The sequence below is a fragment of the Erythrolamprus reginae genome, chromosome Z (genome assembly GCF_031021105.1).
Source record: "Erythrolamprus reginae isolate rEryReg1 chromosome Z, rEryReg1.hap1, whole genome shotgun sequence".
NCBI classification, from domain to species: Eukaryota; Metazoa; Chordata; class Lepidosauria; order Squamata; family Dipsadidae; genus Erythrolamprus; species Erythrolamprus reginae.
Genome location: NC_091963.1, coordinates 152,426,112 through 152,445,558, shown reverse-complemented (window position 1 = coordinate 152,445,558; position 19,447 = coordinate 152,426,112). Strand labels below are relative to the sequence as shown.

General features: G+C 53.3%; 1 protein-coding gene across 1 annotated transcript; it reads right to left on the bottom strand.

Annotated features, from left to right (window-relative positions):
- Positions 1-451: 451 nt before the first annotated feature.
- On the bottom strand, positions 452-12,765 carry AGFG2 (ArfGAP with FG repeats 2). Its single transcript, XM_070728875.1, has 12 exons — positions 12,509-12,765; positions 8,172-8,265; positions 7,180-7,295; positions 6,915-7,005; positions 6,121-6,247; positions 5,407-5,529; positions 3,737-3,839; positions 3,553-3,617; positions 3,362-3,454; positions 2,495-2,605; positions 2,321-2,406; positions 452-1,808 (listed from the first exon to the last, which is right to left on the bottom strand). The coding sequence occupies exons 1-12, from the start codon at positions 12,721-12,723 to the stop codon at positions 1,737-1,739; spliced, it is 1,296 nt and encodes a 431-aa protein (XP_070584976.1). The 5' UTR covers positions 12,724-12,765; the 3' UTR covers positions 452-1,736.
- Between the last annotated feature and the right edge of the window lie 6,682 nt (positions 12,766-19,447).

Sequence of the window (19,447 nt, the reverse complement as noted above, 5' to 3'; positions counted from 1 at the left end):
GAGAAAGGGAAGGAACAAAGGAAGGAAGGTAGTGAGGAGGGGACGGAGGGAGGGAGGGCCTCGGTGGCACAGCATTAAGAGTGCAACACTGCAAGCTGCTTCTGCGGATCACCGGCGAATCTCACCACCGGCTCAAGGTCGACTCAGACCTCCGTCCTGGCCCTCGTCCCGGCAAATGAGGACCCCGGGTGTTGGGGGCAAATATGCCAATTCTGTCAACCGCTTAGAGGGCTGTGACAGCGCTAGGAGGCGGCCTATAAGTCTAAAGTCTATTGCTACAAATGCTGTTTCCCACCAGAGCCGGGATTGGCTCAAGGCCCCCAAGCGCGACCAGGGAGGGGAGGGGGTTGCCCCACTTTCTGGATCCTCCCCCCAGGGAATCCCTCCGAGCCCTCCCACCCAATGGGAGAACCGCAGCCGCAGAAAAAGAAAGAAGACCCCGGGCCATGCGTTAAATACACCTTTTTCTCCCCGTGGGGATCTTTTATAGACATATTCTGAGGGCAACACCTCCGTGTCCTCTCTCTCTATATAGATAGATAAGATAGATTTCGTGAGCGTATATATAGATATATAAGCTTTAAAAACGTAGGTCCATATTTTTCTCCGAAAATATAAACTCCAGTCTTCTTTGGGGGGGGAGGGGAAACGAGGTGCTGCAAAGAAGGAACGACGTGCGAAGGAAGCGTCCACAATCTCACACTCACACACGCACGCACACAACCCCCTGGCCATCCCGACACCCCTTTGGGGAACTAAGCCTAAATAAGCAAGCCCCTTTGGGCAGGCTGCCAAGTGCAGATTCTCTGCCTTCAGTTCGGGGGGCGGGGGGAGGGGTGGGTCTTAAATTCGGCCCGGTCAGACTTCCCCAAAATTGCCCCCCTCCCAAAGACAACAGCAAGACGAGGGGTGGGGAGGAGAGCAGCTCCCAAAAGCTTGCGGACATAACTCAGCAGGCACTGATTGACAAGGAAGGGGGTGCCTGGGGATGGAAGACATTGGAGGGCAGCATTTGTGGGAGCCAGTGTGTGTGTGTGTGTGTGTGTGTGTGTGTAATGACTGCTCCTTTCCTGCCAGAGAGTTGATCTCCTGTGGGAGGCAGGTAAGGCAGTTGGCGGGGGGGGGGGAAGGACTGCCCGGACCCCCACCCAAAAGGCTCCAACCCATATGGCACGTCACAGCTCGTAGTGCTAGTGTTGGGAGGGGGCTCAGGCCGATGGAGGCACTGAAGCCCCCCCGAAGAATCCCTGACTGACCTCCCCCCCATTGACACCCCCCCCCCCCAGGTTTAGTGCAAGAAAAAGGGGACAGGGAGGGGAGGAGCAGCTGAGGGGCCCCTGGCCGAGGGGGGAAACAGGGAGATGCTCAAGAGGGAAGAAGCAGCCTTAAATTGCACACAGATTAGGCCGACTGCACCCCCACCCCCTGCTGTGCGTTCCCAGAATGGGAGGGAGGGGCCCCAAGCAAATCTCAAGGGCCCTTCGGCAGGCTGTGGGGGTGGGAAGAGGAGGAGGAGGGGCTGATTCCAGAGGGAACCCCCCTCTGGCCCTTCACAAGGGGTCTTTGGCCTCGATTGCCACCCTCCCCTCCCTCTGTTCGGGACCCTGGCTGCCCATGTGACCTATTCCTCAAAAGAAGGGGCCGTGTCATTCCTGGGGACGGAGGCCCCGCTGTGCAGATGTGAAGGACAACCCCCTTGCCCCCCAACTGAGGGTCTCCGTCCACTCTGGAGGGTGCTAGGAGAAAGGGTTGGTGGGGGGATGCTTTGCCTGGGTGAAGGGGGGCGAAGGGGCCGCGGCCATCGGGTTCTGCGGGAGAGAGAGAGACAGGAAGAAGGGGGTTAGTACCACGTACAAAACAGTTGGGTTGACAATACATAAACAGGCTAACAATGAATGCTTGTATGTATTGAAGTGCTGTAGCTTTAAGCGGCACTGTCGCAAAACTGCTACAAGAGGGAACCATAAGGCACAATTCTCCCTTCATTTCCGCCGATTCACTGTGACTGCTGTAGTCAGATCTCTGTGTTTGATGTAAGCTGCACGAGTAAGAAGGCTTGTAATGTTGTTATTGTCTCGAGAGACATTGACCGAGTTGAATGTGCATGGCTGGACTGTTTAACTGGACTGTGCTATTTCTAGAGTCAGGACGATTTGTACGATGGGATCATTTCTCGTGTCTCCCCGATGTCCACTGGAACCCCACATTTTCCCTTCTTGCACATTCTTTAACAGAGGGCAAGGGACCCAGCTGACCTCTCAAGACCCCTCCCCAGCAGCCCCTTTCCCCCCTTCCCTCAAAGACCCCCAAACCCCCTTACCACGAAAGGGTTGGTGGAGTAGCCAGTGGGGAGTCCGAGTGGCCTGGGTACGTCTCGGGCTGCCGGAAACCCACCGAAGGACGACCCTGGAAGCCAAGAAGGGGTAGTCAAGTCATGGTTCCCAGCAGACCCCTTCTACCCCCCCCCCCGAGGAAGCCCACTCCCCTCTCTTACCCCCATTGGGCTGTTGACCCATCACTCCTTGTGTGGGGAAGAACAGCAGCTCCTGCTGCAGCGAGAGGGGGGAGGCCGAGAAGCTACCGGGAGATCCGACCATGAAGGTGCCTGCCGGAAGACGGAACAAGGTTGGAAGGGACCTTGGAGGTCATCCAGCCCAACCCCCTGCTCGACTCTACCCCATTCCAGACACAACGGCCTTCCGATCTCTCTTCTTCAAGTGTTGGGAGCATTCACAACTTCTGGTGGCAAGTTGTTCCACTGGTTAATCATGCCCATGGCCAGGTGGCTTCTGTCCCGCCTTTGGGTGCTCTGGAGAGCAGTGTTACCCCCCTCTGCCTCTCACTTCCCCTTTCTTTCTTTCTTTCGCAAGGGTGGAGAATGGGGGGGGGAGTTGGGTTATAAAACTTTTTATTTTTTCTCCACCCTTACACAACACACGTACAAGGTCACATCCCTTCGAATTTCAACGCAATGCAATGTAGTATCAATCACCGAGTGGTTAATTAAAATTCTTAATTTATATCTGCCTTGCTTCCGTGTGGATTATTTATCCTGCGCTACCCCCCTTTCTAATTTTGTCCCCTGGACTTTGGAGATTGTTTTCTGTTCTGATTCAAGTTCAAACCCCCATCAGCCATCAACATTTCTATTGGCTATTGGCTTTTATCTAATACATCCATGGCCAAAGTGCTTCCGTCCATTTCTTGTATTCTGACCTATCCCATTCATGGTTTTCATCCTTATTTTAACATAACTGCCCTTTAAGAGGAAAAATCCAAATGTACAACAAAGAATATCCATCCACACCAGCGCTTTCACGGGGGCAGGGGCCGGCCAGGGAAGGCAGGAGGGAAGGCTTACCTTGGGCGAAGCCATTGGTCTGGAAGGGGTTGGTGGACGGAAGCGTGGGCTGGCTCACCACTGGGCTGGCGAAGGGGTTGGTGCAGGTGGGGACTGCGGGCGAGAGAGAATGGGAGAAGGGCACCCCCCTCCAGCCTCTGAAGGCTCCCACCGCCCCCCGTGGCCCGAACCACTGAGGACCTTTCACTCACCGCCAAAGACCGCGGCAGGGCTGGGGGGTGGCAGAACGGGCGACTGGCTGAGGGCTCCGAAGACGCTGCCAAAGGAAAGGGTCATCAGTTCAGCTCCAAGGTGGGCTGCCCCAATGGACAGGCCCTTGCTCAGCCTCGTCAGGGGGGGCCCCACGGGCACTGGCGGGAGAGGAGGAGGAGCTACCTGCTCGGCACCCCTCCCATGCGGAAGGCTCCGCCCAAGCTCGGGATGCCCACCCCGGTCTGGCTGGCCGGAGAGGCTGGGAAGGCTCCCATGTGGGCAGCACCTGCAGCGGAAGGAAGGAAGGAAGGAAGGAAGGAGGCGTCACTCAAGCAGAGCCCCAAAGACCCTCCGTAGCTCACTGGGCGCCACCCCCCACCCACCCGGATTCTGACTTCCCAAAGTATGACATTAAGTGCCGCCCCTCCCGATTCTTGACAAACGTATCTTTTTTATGGACGCCGAGAGCATCTGCACCAATGACAAATTCCCTGTGAGTCCAGTCACACGTGACCAGGGATGAATTCTCTTCTCTTCTTCAAAGTCCGGTTCCCAGGCCCGTGGCCCTCGCGGAGGATGTTCCCAGGGGAAGTCGGTATCGTGTAGCGAGAAGCCAACGGAAGGAGCAGGGGTCAGGGGTCAGTAGGTAATCGACTGGCATTGTGGGGAAGGTGTGTCCAAGGGAAACACAGTGCACGTTGTCATATGTTGCCTGAATGCGAAGGGCAGGAACGCTGCTGCGACGGGGGCCCAAGAATTGTGCGTGATGGGGGCCCAAGATTTTTCTCTCTGTCGATGGCTGAGTTGTGAATTTTTGGGGCTGAAGGAGAATGGGTGTGGTGCCACTGCATTGATTGACGTTTGCTCTCTGGAGTCGGGTGACGAGCCCAAGTTTCGTCTCCTGTCACTCTACAGTTGAGCAAAGCTTCGCCTTCAATCTCGAAACGGTCCAGAAATTCTCGGGCGGCACCGACTCTGTCGATTCTGGGCGCTTCAGGAAGCATCTCGGGCCCCCACCGCAGCAGCGTTCCTGCCCTTAGCATTCAGGTAGCGTATCACGGCGCGCACTTCACACTTCAGAATGAAGGCGCTCATCTTTTAACCTTCACCGCAGTGTTGGCCAATGGTCTACTGACCCCTGGCGCTACTTGTTTTCTTCCGCTGGCTTTCTGCTTCACGATAGCCATGCCAACTTCCCCCGCGAGAGCTACGTGCTTTGTAACCGGACTTTCCAGATAGCCCTCGTGGAATGACACTATTCTACCCCCAATTAACCCAAGACCCCCCCTCCCCTTCGATGAGGCTCCCAGGAGTGGCTGCAATCGGAATCAGACTGGGAGCCTTGGGGATTGTTAGTACAATGTACATATAACAGGTTTGGCAACATATCAACAAGCTAACAACGAATGCTTCTGCGTATTGAAGCCCTATAGCTTTAAGTGGCAGTATTGCAGACTGCCACTAGAGGGAGCCGGAAGCGTGATTCTCTCTCTCTCTCTCTCTCTCTGCTATTTCCCTGCCTGGTATTGCTGATTCTTTGGGACTCTTGTAGTAAGAACTGTGCAATGCTGGTTTATGTATTTGTAATCTTGTAGCATTGCTAATATATTGAAAGCTATTGACTGATTTGACCGGGTACAACCGGACTACTGAACATAGTTTAAGATATCTGGTTTTGTGTGACTGGACCGTTACTTTTATCTCCCATCTGCTGGATATCGAAGGCCACAATTTCTTTTGCGCATCCTGGATAACTCAGGGGTCATTCTGCACGCTTCTTAAAAGGGATGATTCCGTGGGGAGGGTCTCTCTCCCTCTCGAGGCCGGAGGGCAGGGTGGGGCTGGGGGTTTACCTGCAGGGATCGGAGGGCTCTGGAAAGGACTCTGGCTGGAGGCCAGGGGGTCCCCAAACGTTGACGCCGGGCCTCCCCCGAAGGCATCGAAGCTGGGAAAGGCCGTGTGGGCAGCTACGGAGCCTGAGGGCACAAAGGGGGAGGGGTGGAAAGCTTTATTCAACCCCAAGGACCCATACATCTCCCCCCCCCACTATCCCCAAAGTGTCCACAGTCCCCAAGCACAGGCGTTGTGTTTGCTGGGGGGAGAATCAGGACGGTGGGGGCGGTGGGGGCAATCCGATGCCGTCCAGCGCTTGTGCCCGGCCTTCCTCGGTTTCCCCCACGATAGCCCCCAGGCCTAGACTCAGCCCCCCTCCCTTTTAGCAAGCGTAACTAGAGTTATATAGCGCTGCCTAAGGCTTTGACAGCCCCCTCTCTTGCCCCCAACAATCTGGGTCCCTGTTTGACCCACCTCGAAAGGACGGAAGGATGAGTCAACCTGGAACCGGTGGGGGGATTGAACTGCAGAAGGGGCTGCGCTCTAACCACTGAGCCCCTCTTCTGAGACCCTCCAGGTCTTCCTCCCCGATGGCCCCACCAACACTCAAAGAGAGGAAGGCCTCGGCTTACGGCTCCCCTGGGCTCAGTAGGGGGAACCCACCCCCACCCCCCTCACCCTACGAGAGCCCCTGCAGCCTGAAGACCCCCCGCCCCCCAGAAGGAGTCGCTCACCTCCAAAGGCAGACAAGGCAGGCCTGGGTGGCGGGGCCGCAAAGGGGTCGCCCCCTATGTCCGCCAGGAGGTCTGTGCTGGCTCTCTTGGGCGGTTGGGCAGCCGGCGGGGGGGCTTTCTCCGGCACCTGCAAGAAATAGCAACAGAGGCCGGGGGGGTGGGGGGGTTCATTATCGCCCCCCCACAAAGGCTGAAAGGGTGCCACCCACTCCCCCCAAAGTGCCAAGGGGCCTGCTAGGCAGGGGCAATTATTGGCTGCAGGTATTGGAGACCACCACAAGAGGGAGCTAGAGTCCGCAGCTTATTTCTCACCCTGCTCACTGTTAATGGCTGGCTCTGCAATCTCTCTGCATTGTAGTCGTGTATCAGAGCTGAAATGTGTTTAGGCTGGGTCTCTTGGCTGACCGGTTAGGGAGACTATACACTTGGTCATATTTGGATGGTTATTCTGACTTACTCTGCGCATGACTTTAGACTGTTTATTTCTCAAAGCATAAACTCTAATTCAAGTAAGTGCATCTGTGTGTGGCTGAGTTCACAACCGATCTCAATCTAAACGTTTCTCTTGCGTGTCCAACCTTGGCAAACAACGATTGCTCACACATTAACAGGGGGCTAATGCTAGCCTGCGGCCAACGACAGAGCCCCCCCCCCTTCAAATCAAGTGCCAGCTTCACTGGACCCAGGTTGGCAGGATCCCCTGGTTGAACTGCCCCCCCCCCGAGGGAAGCCTGTGTGGGTGGGAGGTGCCCAGCAGAGCCCCCTCCCCCCCTTCCTTAGCCAGGAGCTCTGACCTGGGGGGTCTTGGCTGCCGCTTTCGCTTCTGCCGGGGAGCCCTGGGCGCTTGGAGCCGCGAGACTCTTGGCTTGCTCAGGCGACACGTACCTGCCGGAAGAATCAGGAGACAGGTGAGGCTTGGGGAGATGGGGGGGGCTGCCATGATTATCCCCCCGCCTCTTGGTGAGTTTATTCCAGGGCATGGAGCCCCCTCCCCCTCCGCTCTGGTTGCGAACTGGGCCAATTGTGGGGCCACCCAGCCAGGGACCCCGGCGTTCTCACCACCGCCTCTTCTCGTATTTCTCCTGCAGAAACTCCTTCACTTTCTGAGGGTCCTGAGAATCGGGCAGCAGGGAGGACCGCGAGTCGAAAGACCCCAACCAGATCTTCCGGCAGGCCTGGGGGAGGGGGATTCCACATGAAATGAAATGCACATCACGAGATTCTCAGCCATCCAGATCACCCGGGGGGGGAGAGGGGGGGGGGGAGAAACGACACGAAAGGCAGCTGGAACTTCTCAGAGAAGAGAGAATCCAGGTTGTGGGCCTTTGGGGGAAAAGCCCCCTTTTTGGGGACCCCACATCAGGTCTTTTAAGGAAGCAAATTTGTTTCAACAAGGGGGGAACCCAGAAGAAAGACCCTCCCACCACCTGCGGACAAACAAAAAAAGCCACGTTCGTTTTGCTGGTCAGGGAGACCATTTTTTTTTTAATGCAAAAATGTTAAGTTGTATTAAATTTATAGGTCGCCCAATTCTAGGCAGCTTACAATAATTAAAAATCCCCACATGGAAAGATCAACGGCCCAAAGGCCAGGAGGGTGGGGAGGATCTCCGGGGGGTAGTTCGTCCCAGAGAGCCGGGGCGGCCACAGAGAAGGCCCTGCCCTGCGGTCCCGCCTGTTGGCACTGTTTGGCCAACGGGACCCAGAGAAGGCAAACTCTGTGGGCTCCGACCGGTGGCTGGCGGTGTGAGGCAGAAGACAGGCCCGCAGGTAACCTGGTCCTAAGCCAGGCAGGGCTTTGTGGGTGATAGCCAACACCTGTAGGCCCAAAGGTGCTTCCGGGGTTTCACACGCCCAGACCCGGCCCAACAGGCCTCGATGCCTCGGGGCTGAAATAATGACTCCATAAACGCATATCTGCCACCCGGGGCTCCCAGGCACACACTCCGGGCCGGCTGTGGGGGTGACCGGAATGGAAGCCGGCCTGTCTGACCACATTTCGCCAAAGGTGAGCCCTCCCGGTGACACACACACACACACACACACACTCACTTCGTTTCCACGGGATTGGAGGAACTGGACCTCGGCCTCGGTGAAGGTGGTCATGGAGATGGACTTCACCCGGTGGGGGGGATTCAGGCCACGGCTACACGGGGGGGGGGGGGGGGAGTGAAAGGGGAGAGAAAAGCATTCAGAATAATGGAGCCAGAAGGGTCTTCCACGGGGGGTCTCCTGCGACCCGAGAAAGAGCCCTTGTCTGCCCCGTCTTCTCTGAGAAACCTCTGGTGGCAAGCTGCCCCACCGGTTAATTGCGCCCAAGGTCCCAGGCGGCTCCTCCTTCCATCGGCTGCTCCTCCTCCTGCCTTCAGGGGCTTTGGGGGGGCAGGGGGGGCCCAGGGCTTAGAGGGCAGCCCCCCTGCAGGCTCCTTCAGCTACCCGCCAGCTGCAGTTCAGCAGTTCAAATCTCACCACCGGCTCCAGGTGGACTCAGCCTTCCATCCTTCCTTGGGGGGGGGGGGTGTCAAATGAGGACCCCGATTGTTGGGGGAAAATGATTCTTTCAAGCGCTTAGAGGGGGCTGTGAAAGCTTTAGCTATTCCTTCCTTCCTTCCTTCCTCTCTATCTTCCGTTCCGTTCCATTCCCTCCCTCCCTCCCTCCCACCCATCCCAGGTGGGTCAAATGAGGGCCCAGATTGTTGGGGGCAAATATGCCGATTCTGTCAACCCCTTAGTAGTGGGGGCTGTGGAAGCACGATGAAGCGGTCTATGAGTCTAAATGCCACGGCTGTTTCTTCCACAGGGAACACCTTTGGAAAAAGCACCTGGTATGGCTGAGAATCTCCATAGACAGGAGGGGGGGTCTTCTTTGTGGCAGCCCCTCAGATATTGGAAGACTGCTGACGTATGAGGGTTATCCAGAAAGTAAGGTTACAAGGCACGTAGCTGTGGCGGGGGAAGTTGGTATATGGGAAGCCAGTGGAAGAGAGCGGGCAGTGCCAGGGGTCAGTGGATTATCGGCTGGCGTGGTGGGGATGGTTGGAGAGGAGCGTCCTCATCCCCTTTCCCTCCAAGGGAAACACAGTGCGCGTTGTCATATGTTGCCTGAATGCGAAGGGCAGGGACGCTGCTGCGACAGGGGCCCAAGATTTTTCTCTGTCGATTTTGGCCACTTCAGGAAGCCTCTCGGGCCCCCACCACATCAGCGGCGTCCCTGCCCTTCGCATTCAGGCAGCGCATCACAGCACACATGTTGTTTAGATCGAAAAAAATGGTGGACATAAACAGCACCGGTACCCGGTACAGGTTCCGCCAGAAATCGGCCGACACCAAAGGGTTCCCCTGAAGAAACACTGCGCTGGACAGTAGCCGTGCCGACGTCCCCACGAACATCCCCCACAAGAGCTACGGGCCTTGCAACCGGTCTTCCCGGTTCTCTTTCCCTTCGAGGCCCTGGCCAGAGCTGGAAGGAGGCCGGGCCGAGTTAAACGAGGGATGGCGAGTGGGTGGGATGAACGGCAGCTGACCACGTGGACCCACCTCCCCTCCCATCGTCCTGAGCCCAGAGACTCGGGTCTTGGCAGAAGGAGGCCCATAATCCCTGCCTGCAGCCAAGTTTCCACCCGTCCGAACGGCTGATTCCTCTTCGGCCCCTGAAAGTTAATGATTGAAAGGACCGAGAGTCCAAGCTCTCCGAGAGGCGGAGCGAAGGGATCTGTGTCCTAAATCTTTCACGGTCCCATAAACTGGACAACATCCGGTCCACAAGGTTGCCAAGACCGGAGCCCCCTTCCTGCCAGGGCTGGTCACCGTGGAGGACCACCACGAAACACGGGCCTTGCTTGCCCCAAATCCATCCACTCCCTCCAAGCTCCCGCGGAGGAGCATTCCCTGTCTGTCCCCTGCGGGTTAAAGGAGGGCCACGTCTCCACGGGGGATTCCCTGCCACGCCACGCAGTGGGCACCGGCCACTTTGAAAGCCCACCCCCAACACAAGAAACGTCCCTTGATGCTCAGCGCCCTTCCCCAGAGTCCAAGCTGCTTCTTTCATAGCATCTCGACTTATCTGCTGCTTCTACAGCGGTTTACAGAATCAGAACATTTGCCCTGCAACAACCTGGGTCCTCATTTGACCCACTGGGAAGGACAGAAGGCTGAGTCGGCCTTGAGCCGGTGGTGGGATTTGAACCGCTGAACTACAGCGGGCAGTCAGCTTAAGCGGCCTGCAGGGCTGCACTCTCTAACCACTGTGTGATGCTGTCTTTCCAGCCTTAATCTTTCTTTTATCCTAATGCATTGGCCAATGTGTGTGTGTGCTAATATCCCCACTGTTTCTGGCTTCTAGGCCTGTTTAGAGCCACGGCCTTCGGACTTATAGACCACCGTGCCTTGACCGCCCTCTCTAAGCAGTGTACTACAGAGAGTAAGCCTCTTCCTCCTTTGATGCCTGTCAGCCTCAGGGTGTTTCATCCTCCAGCTGCCCTCCGGCCGTCAGGAAAACCGGGGGTGGGGGGGCAGGGGTTTAGGATTTGGGAGGGGGGGAGTCTGGTGGAGGAGCCTGGGGGAGTTTCGGTTCTTCTGCTGAAGGGGTGATAAAAGGGCCCGGCCAGTGGCGTGCCTTCCCAAAGGATGACCAGATGCGTCCGCCTGAGGAGGATGGACGGTGTGGGTTGGGTGAATTGCCAAGGGGGCATTTGGGGTCTGGCTTTCCTTTCGATGCCTTCACTTCGGGTGGACTGAAGTTCACTTCTGAAGATCAAAACGGACTCTGAGTTTTACTTCTCCCAAATTCTGAGTGGAGGCCGCCTGACCACTCGCCTGGGAAGGACGGAAGGCTGAGTCGCCCTTGAGCCGGTGGTGGGATTTGAACCGCTGAACTACAGCCAGTGCTGTGCTGTAACCCCTCCGGCCACCCAGGCCCAACTTCTCCCAGGTATCAAGGTCCCTCTTCATAAACTTTGTGCGGACAACACAACCAGACCACACAACTTCTCACTTCCGACAACCCTCGTTTTCCGCAAAGAAGGTCAAAGAGGTTGTGTGGATGGTCTCTTGAGGCCTTGCGTGTGTGTTGCCAGCTTCTCTTCCACTTTATCACCTGCGATTATCTACCTGTAGTAGTTGCGAAAGGGGCACAAGTGACGGTCTCCACCTGCCAAATCTGAGCTAAGGGAGAGGCTGGACTAAAGGAAACCACCGCCCGCCCTTTTGCCCCAAAGCTCTGGGCAGCTCATGTTTGAACTGCGTGGCAGGATCGGCCACAGAGGGTGGCAACAGTCCACAGGGCCAAGGTACAAAGTGTATCGATTTAACAGATTAACAAGAGTTGGAAGGGACCTTCTGGGTCATCTACTCCAACCCCCTGCCCAGGGCAGAGAAATGCACAATAACCCCCCCCCCTGCATTGGAGGAGCTGGGGTCACCCGGAGGAAGTGGGCCGGGGTCTTTCAGGCCCAAAATGGGAGCGAGACGGATATTTCGCTTTGAGTCAGTCTCGCTCTGTCTGATTGGCGGACTTCAACTCCCAGAATGCCCCGTGAGGTGACCAGATCTGGATTGAGTCTCCCTGATCCCATTTTTGGGGATGACCTTGAAAGGGGAGGGGCATGAAAACAGCCTAGAGGCCACGGGGGTGGGGGAGGGTCAACCTTGACTTCTGGCAAATGCCTGGCTCAGAATTCCCCATCCCAGCATGCTGGGAGTTGTAGTCTAACCCTTTCCGCAAAGTGGCCACGGTTGAAGAAACTCTACTCTTCCTGGTAGGAAATAAAATGCCTGCGGGGGGGGGAGGTAATGTTTGCAACCTCCAGGTGCCAGGTGTGCTGCCCCTCCCTCCTCCCTCTCACCCCCCCCAGGAAAGCCACCCAGGTGAGGGATGGGGGATGTACGGTTCTCCCCCAACTAACACACTCATGGAGGAGGAGAGATCAGAAATTGAACCCTGAAGGCAGGTGCCAGGTGTGCTGCCCCCTCCCTCCTGCGCCCCCTGCCTTCAAGGAAAAGGGGGGCAGTGCTGTCTCCTCTAGAAAGCCACTCAGGCAAAGGGACCCCCCAAAAAAGAGGTAGGTAGGTATGGATCTCCCACCCACCCATTCACCCACCTGGGCAGGTGCCAGGTGTGCTGCCCATTCCCCCCGGCCCTCCCCCACCTAAAAGGGGGCAGGTGGCCCAGGGCTCCCCTTCCCCCCCTGCCCAGGACCCCCAGGCAAGGAGAGCCTCCCCCACCTGCAGGAGGGGGCCTGGGGGGAAAGGGGTCGTGGGGGAGAGGGGGGCTCGTGGGGGGGCATGGAGGGGATCTCCCAGGTGCCAGGTGTGCTGCCCATTCCCCCCGCTCCCCCCGCCAAGCCAAGGGGTCCCGTGTGGGGCGGGTGGGGGGCCGGCCACACACTCACAGCGCCCCCGAGCAGCTGGTGCAGACGAAGCTGCCGATGCTGATGTCCACGTAGGTGACGCCGCGCTGCCCGCACTCGAAGCACAGGCGGCTGGCCGGCTCCGCGCTCACCAGCTCCCGCACGCGACGGGACCACACCTCCGACTCCGAGTCCCGCGGGGAGCCCGGCTTCCTCGGCCCCGGCCCGGAGCCACCGCTGCCCGCCGCCGCCGCCATCGGGGCGCCCCTCAGCGGCCCCCTCCCCGCGGACGCCGCCTCCGCGCATGCGCCGGGCGCCGCCCACCTCCGGCGGCGCATGCTCGCCTCGCGCGCACCGTTAGCCTAACGGCCGGGCCTGCACGCGCGCCTGCGCAGGAGCGCCCTCGGCGTGCTGAGAGCGTTGCCCTTCTGGCGCATGCGCATCGCTGGCCAAGCTTTCACCACCCTCCTCCGATCCTCCCCCTCCCCCGGGGAATTCTGGGAGTTAAAGTCCGCCCATTTTAAAGGGGCCACAGTTGAGAACCACTGGAATAGAGGCTTAAGAGGGTTTGGACTTCAACTCCCAGAATCCCCCCCCCGTTATGCAACTAGACTTACAATCCCAAGTTTAGAAAACTACAAGTACAAGTGCCCTCGTGTGCCTTCCGTCCCCTGTCCTATTGCTCTCCTATATCTCCTATCCCTTTCTTCTATTCCTATATCTCTTCTTCTACTCTTTCATTGATATATTTTACTATGAGTATCTCCTCTATAACCTTCATCATGAATTTTACTACCGTATGGGTATATAGATATATACCCACTAAAACCCTCATTGCGTATTGGACAAAATAAATAAATAAAATAAAATAAATAAATAAATAAATAAATAGAACTGTCGCCTTAAACACGACCTGAGCATAATCCACAAAATCATCTGCTAAATTCTTCCTGTCAACGGCTACTTCAGCTTCAACCACAACAACACACGAGTACACAACAAACTCAAAGTGAACCGCTCCACACTCAGCTGCAGGAAATACGACTTTAGCAACCGAGTAGTTGATGCCTGGAATTCAATACCTGACTCTGTAGTATGGTCACCTCACCCCCAAAATTTTACCCTTTGACTGTCCACTGTTGACCTCTCCCAATTCCTAAGAGGTCAGTAAGGGGCCTGCATAAGTGCACCAGCCTGCCTTCCATCCCGTCCCAATATTTCTCTCTTACTAGTATCATGTATATAAATATTGTTATATCTTTGTATGCCACTAATACAAGGTGATGATACTACAGAGTCAAGTAGTAAGTTCCAGGCATTAACTACTCAGTTACTAAAGTCGTACAGGAGCAGTTCACTTTGGGTTTGTATCTGTTGTGTGCTCATGTGTTGTTGTGGTTGAAGCTGAAGTAGTTGTTGAAAAGAAGGACATTGTAGTAAAATGGACAATCGTTTGTCCAAAATGGCATAGTAATTTCTTCTGGGAATGGGGTTGGACAACAGGACCTCCAGGGTCCTTTCCAGCTGGGTTACTCTGAGTGTACTATGACCCTTCACACTGTTGCCAAAAAGCCTCATGAGGCCGAGCTAACATTTGGGCAGGCACTTGTGCCCTGGGCTCCTTTCCTCCCTCCCTCCCTCCCTCCCTCCCTCCCTCCTTCCTTCCTTCCTTCCTTCCTCTCTCCACAACCTCCATCCCAGATTTTTCTGTTCTATTTCATTCCATTCCATTTATTCTCTTCTCTTTTCTCTTCTCTTCTCTTCTCTTCTCTTCTCTTCTCTTCTCTTCTCTTCTCTTCCCTTCCCTTCCCTTCCCTTCCCTTCCCTTCCCTTCCCTTCCATTCCCTTCCATTCTATAGGCTTGGAGGACATGACCTTGTAGATGACTCTCATTCTGTCGAGGACCTTGGAGTACTCAGATCATTAGATATCATTAGAGCCAAAGCCCAGTGTAGCAACATAGCCAAAAAGGCACTGAGAGTAGTCGATCTAACCCTGTATAGCTTCTTCTCTGGCAATAGAACACTGCTAACCAGAGCATACGAAACATTCGCTAGACCAATTCTGGAATACAGCTCACCTGTCTGGAACCCCCAGTGCATATCGGACATGAACACAATCGAGAGAGCCCAGAAATATCTCACGAGAAGAGCCCTACACTCCTCTGCTCGCAACAGAAGACCTGGTTCCACCAGACCTGAGATTTTGGGCTTAGGCAACTTAGAACTAGGCTGCCTTCCATCTGATCTAAATGTGGTTCATAAAATCATCTGCCACAATGTTCTACCTGTCGATGACTACTTCAGCTTCAACCACAACAACACACGAGCACACAACAGATATAAACTCAAGGTAAACCGCTCGAAACTCAACTGCAGAAAATACGACTTCAGCAGCGGAGTGAATGCCTGGAAGGCCCTCCCTGACTCTGTGCTTTCTTCCCCAAACCCCAAAAGCTATAAACCTTAGACTGTCTACTGTCGACCCCTCCCCATTCCTAAGAGGTCTCCAAGGGATCCCGGTCCTACTGTCCTATTATCTTCATTTACTTGTATTTATTTTGTTTATGTTTATACCCATACCTGCTAACTTGACATTGGAACACCATCTTTCGGCTGTGGCGAGGGGGGCGTTTGCCCAGGTTCACCTGGTGCATCAGTTGCGGCCCTATCTGGACCGGGACTCATTGCTCACAGTCACTCATGCCCTCATCACCTCGAGGTTCGACTACTGCAACGCTCTCTACATGGGGCTACCTTTGAAGAGTGTTCGGAAACTTCAGATCGTGCAGAATGCAGCTGCGAGAGCAATCATGGGCTTTCCCAAATATGCCCATGTTACACCAACACTCCGCAGTCTGCACCGATCGGTTTCCGGTCACAATTCAAAGTGTTGGTAATGACCTTTAAAGCCCTACATGGCATCGGACCAGAATACATCCGGAACCACCTTCTACCGCATGAATCCTAGCGGCCGATAAGATCCCACAGAGTTGGCCTTCTACGGGTCCCGTCGACCAAACAATGTCGTTTGGCGGGCCCCAGGGGAAGGGCCTTCTCTGTGGCGGCCCCAGCCCTCTGAAATCAACTCCCCCCAGAGATTAGAACGGCCCCCACCCTCCTTGTCTTTCGCAAGTTACTCAAGACCCACCTATATCGCCAGGCATGGGGGAACTAAGACATCTCCCCCAGGCTTTTTATATTTCATGTTTGGTATGTATGTGTTGTATGGTTTTTAATTGTTGGGGTTTTTTATATAATTTTTATTATTAGATTTGTTCCATTGTTGTGAGCCGCCCCGAGTCTTTGGAGAGGGGCGGCATACAAATCTAATAAATTGAATTGAATTGAATTGTACATGTTGGCAAACAAACAAATTAATAAAAATCTAGCCCAGAAGACAAAGGCAGGGAGGGACGGGCGGATTCACACCCTTGCTGCAAATAAACCTTGCAGCCCACAAACCTGGTGGGAATTCACAGCTGTAGTGCGAGTGAGGAAGGAGGAGGAGGAGGAGGAGGAGGTGTCCGGCCAACCTGACTGCACCTGATTGTGCTGGCAACAACCTTAGCAGGGTGTTCTCGCACTCACACACACACACACGCACATCAGTCGTGCTTTTCCCAGATTGGTTGTTGATTCATTCATTTATGTATCAGGTTTTCGTTCAATCTTCTTTCCCCCTATCTATGGAATAGGCACGATGCCTCCTTTTGAATCCGGTGCCCATGAGACCCTTTTAAAGGTGTTTTCTTCATTTCTCCCCCCCCACCACCACCAATTTTGTATTTTGCAGTTCTTCACTTCCTGCGGCAAAAACCCCCAAATAATTTTGCATGCAGCGTCTATCGAATGAGCTGGTTTTGGCCTAGAAGGGAGAGAGAGGGAGGAAGTAATCTTGGCATCTTTTAAGACTTGTGGACTTCAACTCCCAGAATTCATGCGGGCTGGGGAATTCTGGGAGTTGAAGTCTTCATGTCTTAAAAGATGCCAAGGTTGGAGGCCCTGGCCTAGAAACGTGGACATTGCTAGGTTACTAGAACCATGTCGAAAGGCAGGACTGTAGCATTTAGCATTAGCAATAGCATTTAGACTTACCATATTTTTCAGAGTATGATGCACTTTTTTACTCCTACAAAGAGTAAATTAAGTAAATTGCTGACCATTTGAAATTACAAATGTAATGAACAGACTTACTTTGGACTTAAAGATAAAGAAGATTCAGAATATTATATATGAATGGATGGAAGTTAAAGATAACTAAAGTATATTACCGTAATATTTATTTTAAAAAAGCAAAGTAAAAGATTGAAAAAATAGTGGATAGACACCCTGATGAAAAAAAGAAAGGAAATTGTGGCAGCATTAGTTGCTAGTGTAACACAAATTTAAGATAGTTTATGTTTTATATTATTCTAACTATTTTTATTAGGGAATTAGCTAAATGGAGTGAGAGGGATTTTTCTATTCTATTCTCCCCCCCATTTCTATCTCCCTTTCTCCATAAATAATGATGAATGTGGGATTTATAGAATGTTAGATATTGAGTTTTAACAACTGTATTACCAGCAACCATTGCGGTGAATTACATGGACAACTCTGGCAAAGGAAGTTAATTAATTAATTAATTAATTAATTAATTAATTAATTAATTTGTCATACAAATATAGTATTGTACAGTAGTATGTTTAACATAATATAAGTATAAAGTAGAGATAGAAAAGATAAAAAGACATTAGGACAGGAACGGTAGGCACAAAGGTGCAACTTATGCACGCCCCTTACAGACCCCTTAGGAAAGGGGAGAGGTCTGTTGTAGATAATGTCAGGTTGAAGATTGGGGGATTGGGGGAAGAAACAACAGGTAGTGAGTTCCAGGCGTTGACCACTCTGTTGCTGAAGTCGTATTTTCTGCAGTCTAGTTTGGAGCGATTTACATTTAGTTTGTATCTATTGTGTGCTCTTGTGTTGTTGTTGTTAAAGGTGAAATAGTCGCTAACAGGGAGTACATTGTGATGTATGGTTTTATGAACAACAGTTAAATAAGTCCGGAGGCGGCGTAGCTATAAATTTTCTAAACATAGTAATTGAAGTTCATAAAATGCGGTGAAACTAACTTCCTCGCTTAGCGACAGAAAGTTTTGGGCTGGTTGTAGATGGAGGATTTTCTGTATTAGAATTAAAATGGACAGTGGAGAAATGTTATCTTTCTTTCCTGGCTGCCACAGGGCGGAGGCAGTGACCGACCACTTCTGGAAGCCTAAAGCCAAGAAGCTGCCAAGAATTTTTTAGAAGGCATCCTGCTCCCCCACGGACTCAGAGTCCGATGGCTGCACAGTTGGTATTATTATTATTATTATTATTATTATTATTATTATTATTATTATTATTATTATTATTCTGGGGACATTGTCCCATTAACTCCCAACTTTTCTGTTCCGTCTTAGTGCCAAGCCCCAATAATCAGATGCACACCAACTGTCTAACTAACAAAAGGATTTAACGTTTCCAAAAGTCCCAGTCTTGTCAGAGGCTTTTAAGAGGCTTTTCAAAGACAGCAAAGTGTTCGTACTTTTGCACAAGACCCCTTAAGCTCGCAAATGGCCAAGGTCAGCTGTCCAGCAGAGGCAACGGAGGAGAGGTCGATGCCACAGAAACTTCCTTCCCTATGGGCTGTAAAGTTTACCTTGCCAGCCAGGTGTTGGGCAAAGAGCCTTCTGGTGCCAACAGGAGTCCAAGGGCAGCCCCTACTAATCTGGCCACCCACCCAAAGGCCGTAAACTCTGGAGCCCCCGTTAAGACCTCCCAGAATCCCAGAAGGGAGAGCAGTACAGCTGGCAAGGCTGTTTCCCGCCCAGCAGAGGGAGTTGGTGCCCTTTGGCATCCAGCCAGGTGGCATGGGATCTGGCAGCCTGGGGTGGGGTGGGTGACCGCCAGGACAGCTGAAGAAGACGGAGCCCAGTGAGAGAAGAAAGCCGGACAGGGTCCAGTCTGGCAGATATCAGGAGAGGATGGGTGGGTTGGGCAAGGCGTCCTTTGGTGCCAGCTAGTGGCACAGAACTCGTCTGCTGTTGGTTCTTAGAGGCCTGGCACCAAGGGAGCCATTCTGCCATCGTTTCCCCACACATGGGGTCTTTCCGGGCTGGGGGGGGGGCTTTTAAGACTGGCACCAGAGGAGCCATTCTCCACCACCACCATTCGTGTTTACCCATGCCAAGGCAGTAATGGGCTGCTGCCCCCATGGGCATGGGATGGGGGTCACGCAGTGGGGGTAGTAAATTTAGGTACTATTTATTGAATACTTAATAGCTTTTTAAAAAAATTGTCCTTCCTTCTCTAGTACCTTAGTATAGTCATTACTTTTAAAATAGGAAATAATTCAATAGCATGTTTTTTTACCCAAAAACGCTGTAATCAGTTTTGTGGGGGTTTTGGCAGTTCTGTGTTAGCAAAAACTTCAGAAGAGAAGGATTTAGGGGTCGTGATTTCTGACTGTCTCCAAATGGGTGAACAGTGCAGTCAGGCGGTAGGGAAAGCAGGTAGGATGCTTGGCTGCATAGCTAGAGGTATAACAAGCAGGAAGAGGGAGATTGTGATCCTGCTGTATAGAGCGCTGGTGAGACCCCATTTGGAATAATACTGTGTCCAGTTCTGAGACATCACCTACAAAAAGATATGGATCAAATTGAACGGGTCCAAAGACGGGCTACAAGAATGGTTGGAGGTCTTAAGCATAAAACGTATCAGGAAAGACTTCATGAACTCAATCTGTATAGTCTGGAGGACAGAAAGAAAAGGGGGGACATGATCGAAACATTTAAATATGTCAAAGGGTTAATTAAGGTCCAGGAGGGAAGTGTTTTTGATAGGAAAGTGAACACAAGAACAAGGGGACACAATCTGAGGTTAGTTGGGGGAAAGATCAAAAGCAACGTGAGAAAATATTATTTCACTGAAAGAGTAGTAGATCCTTGGAACAAAC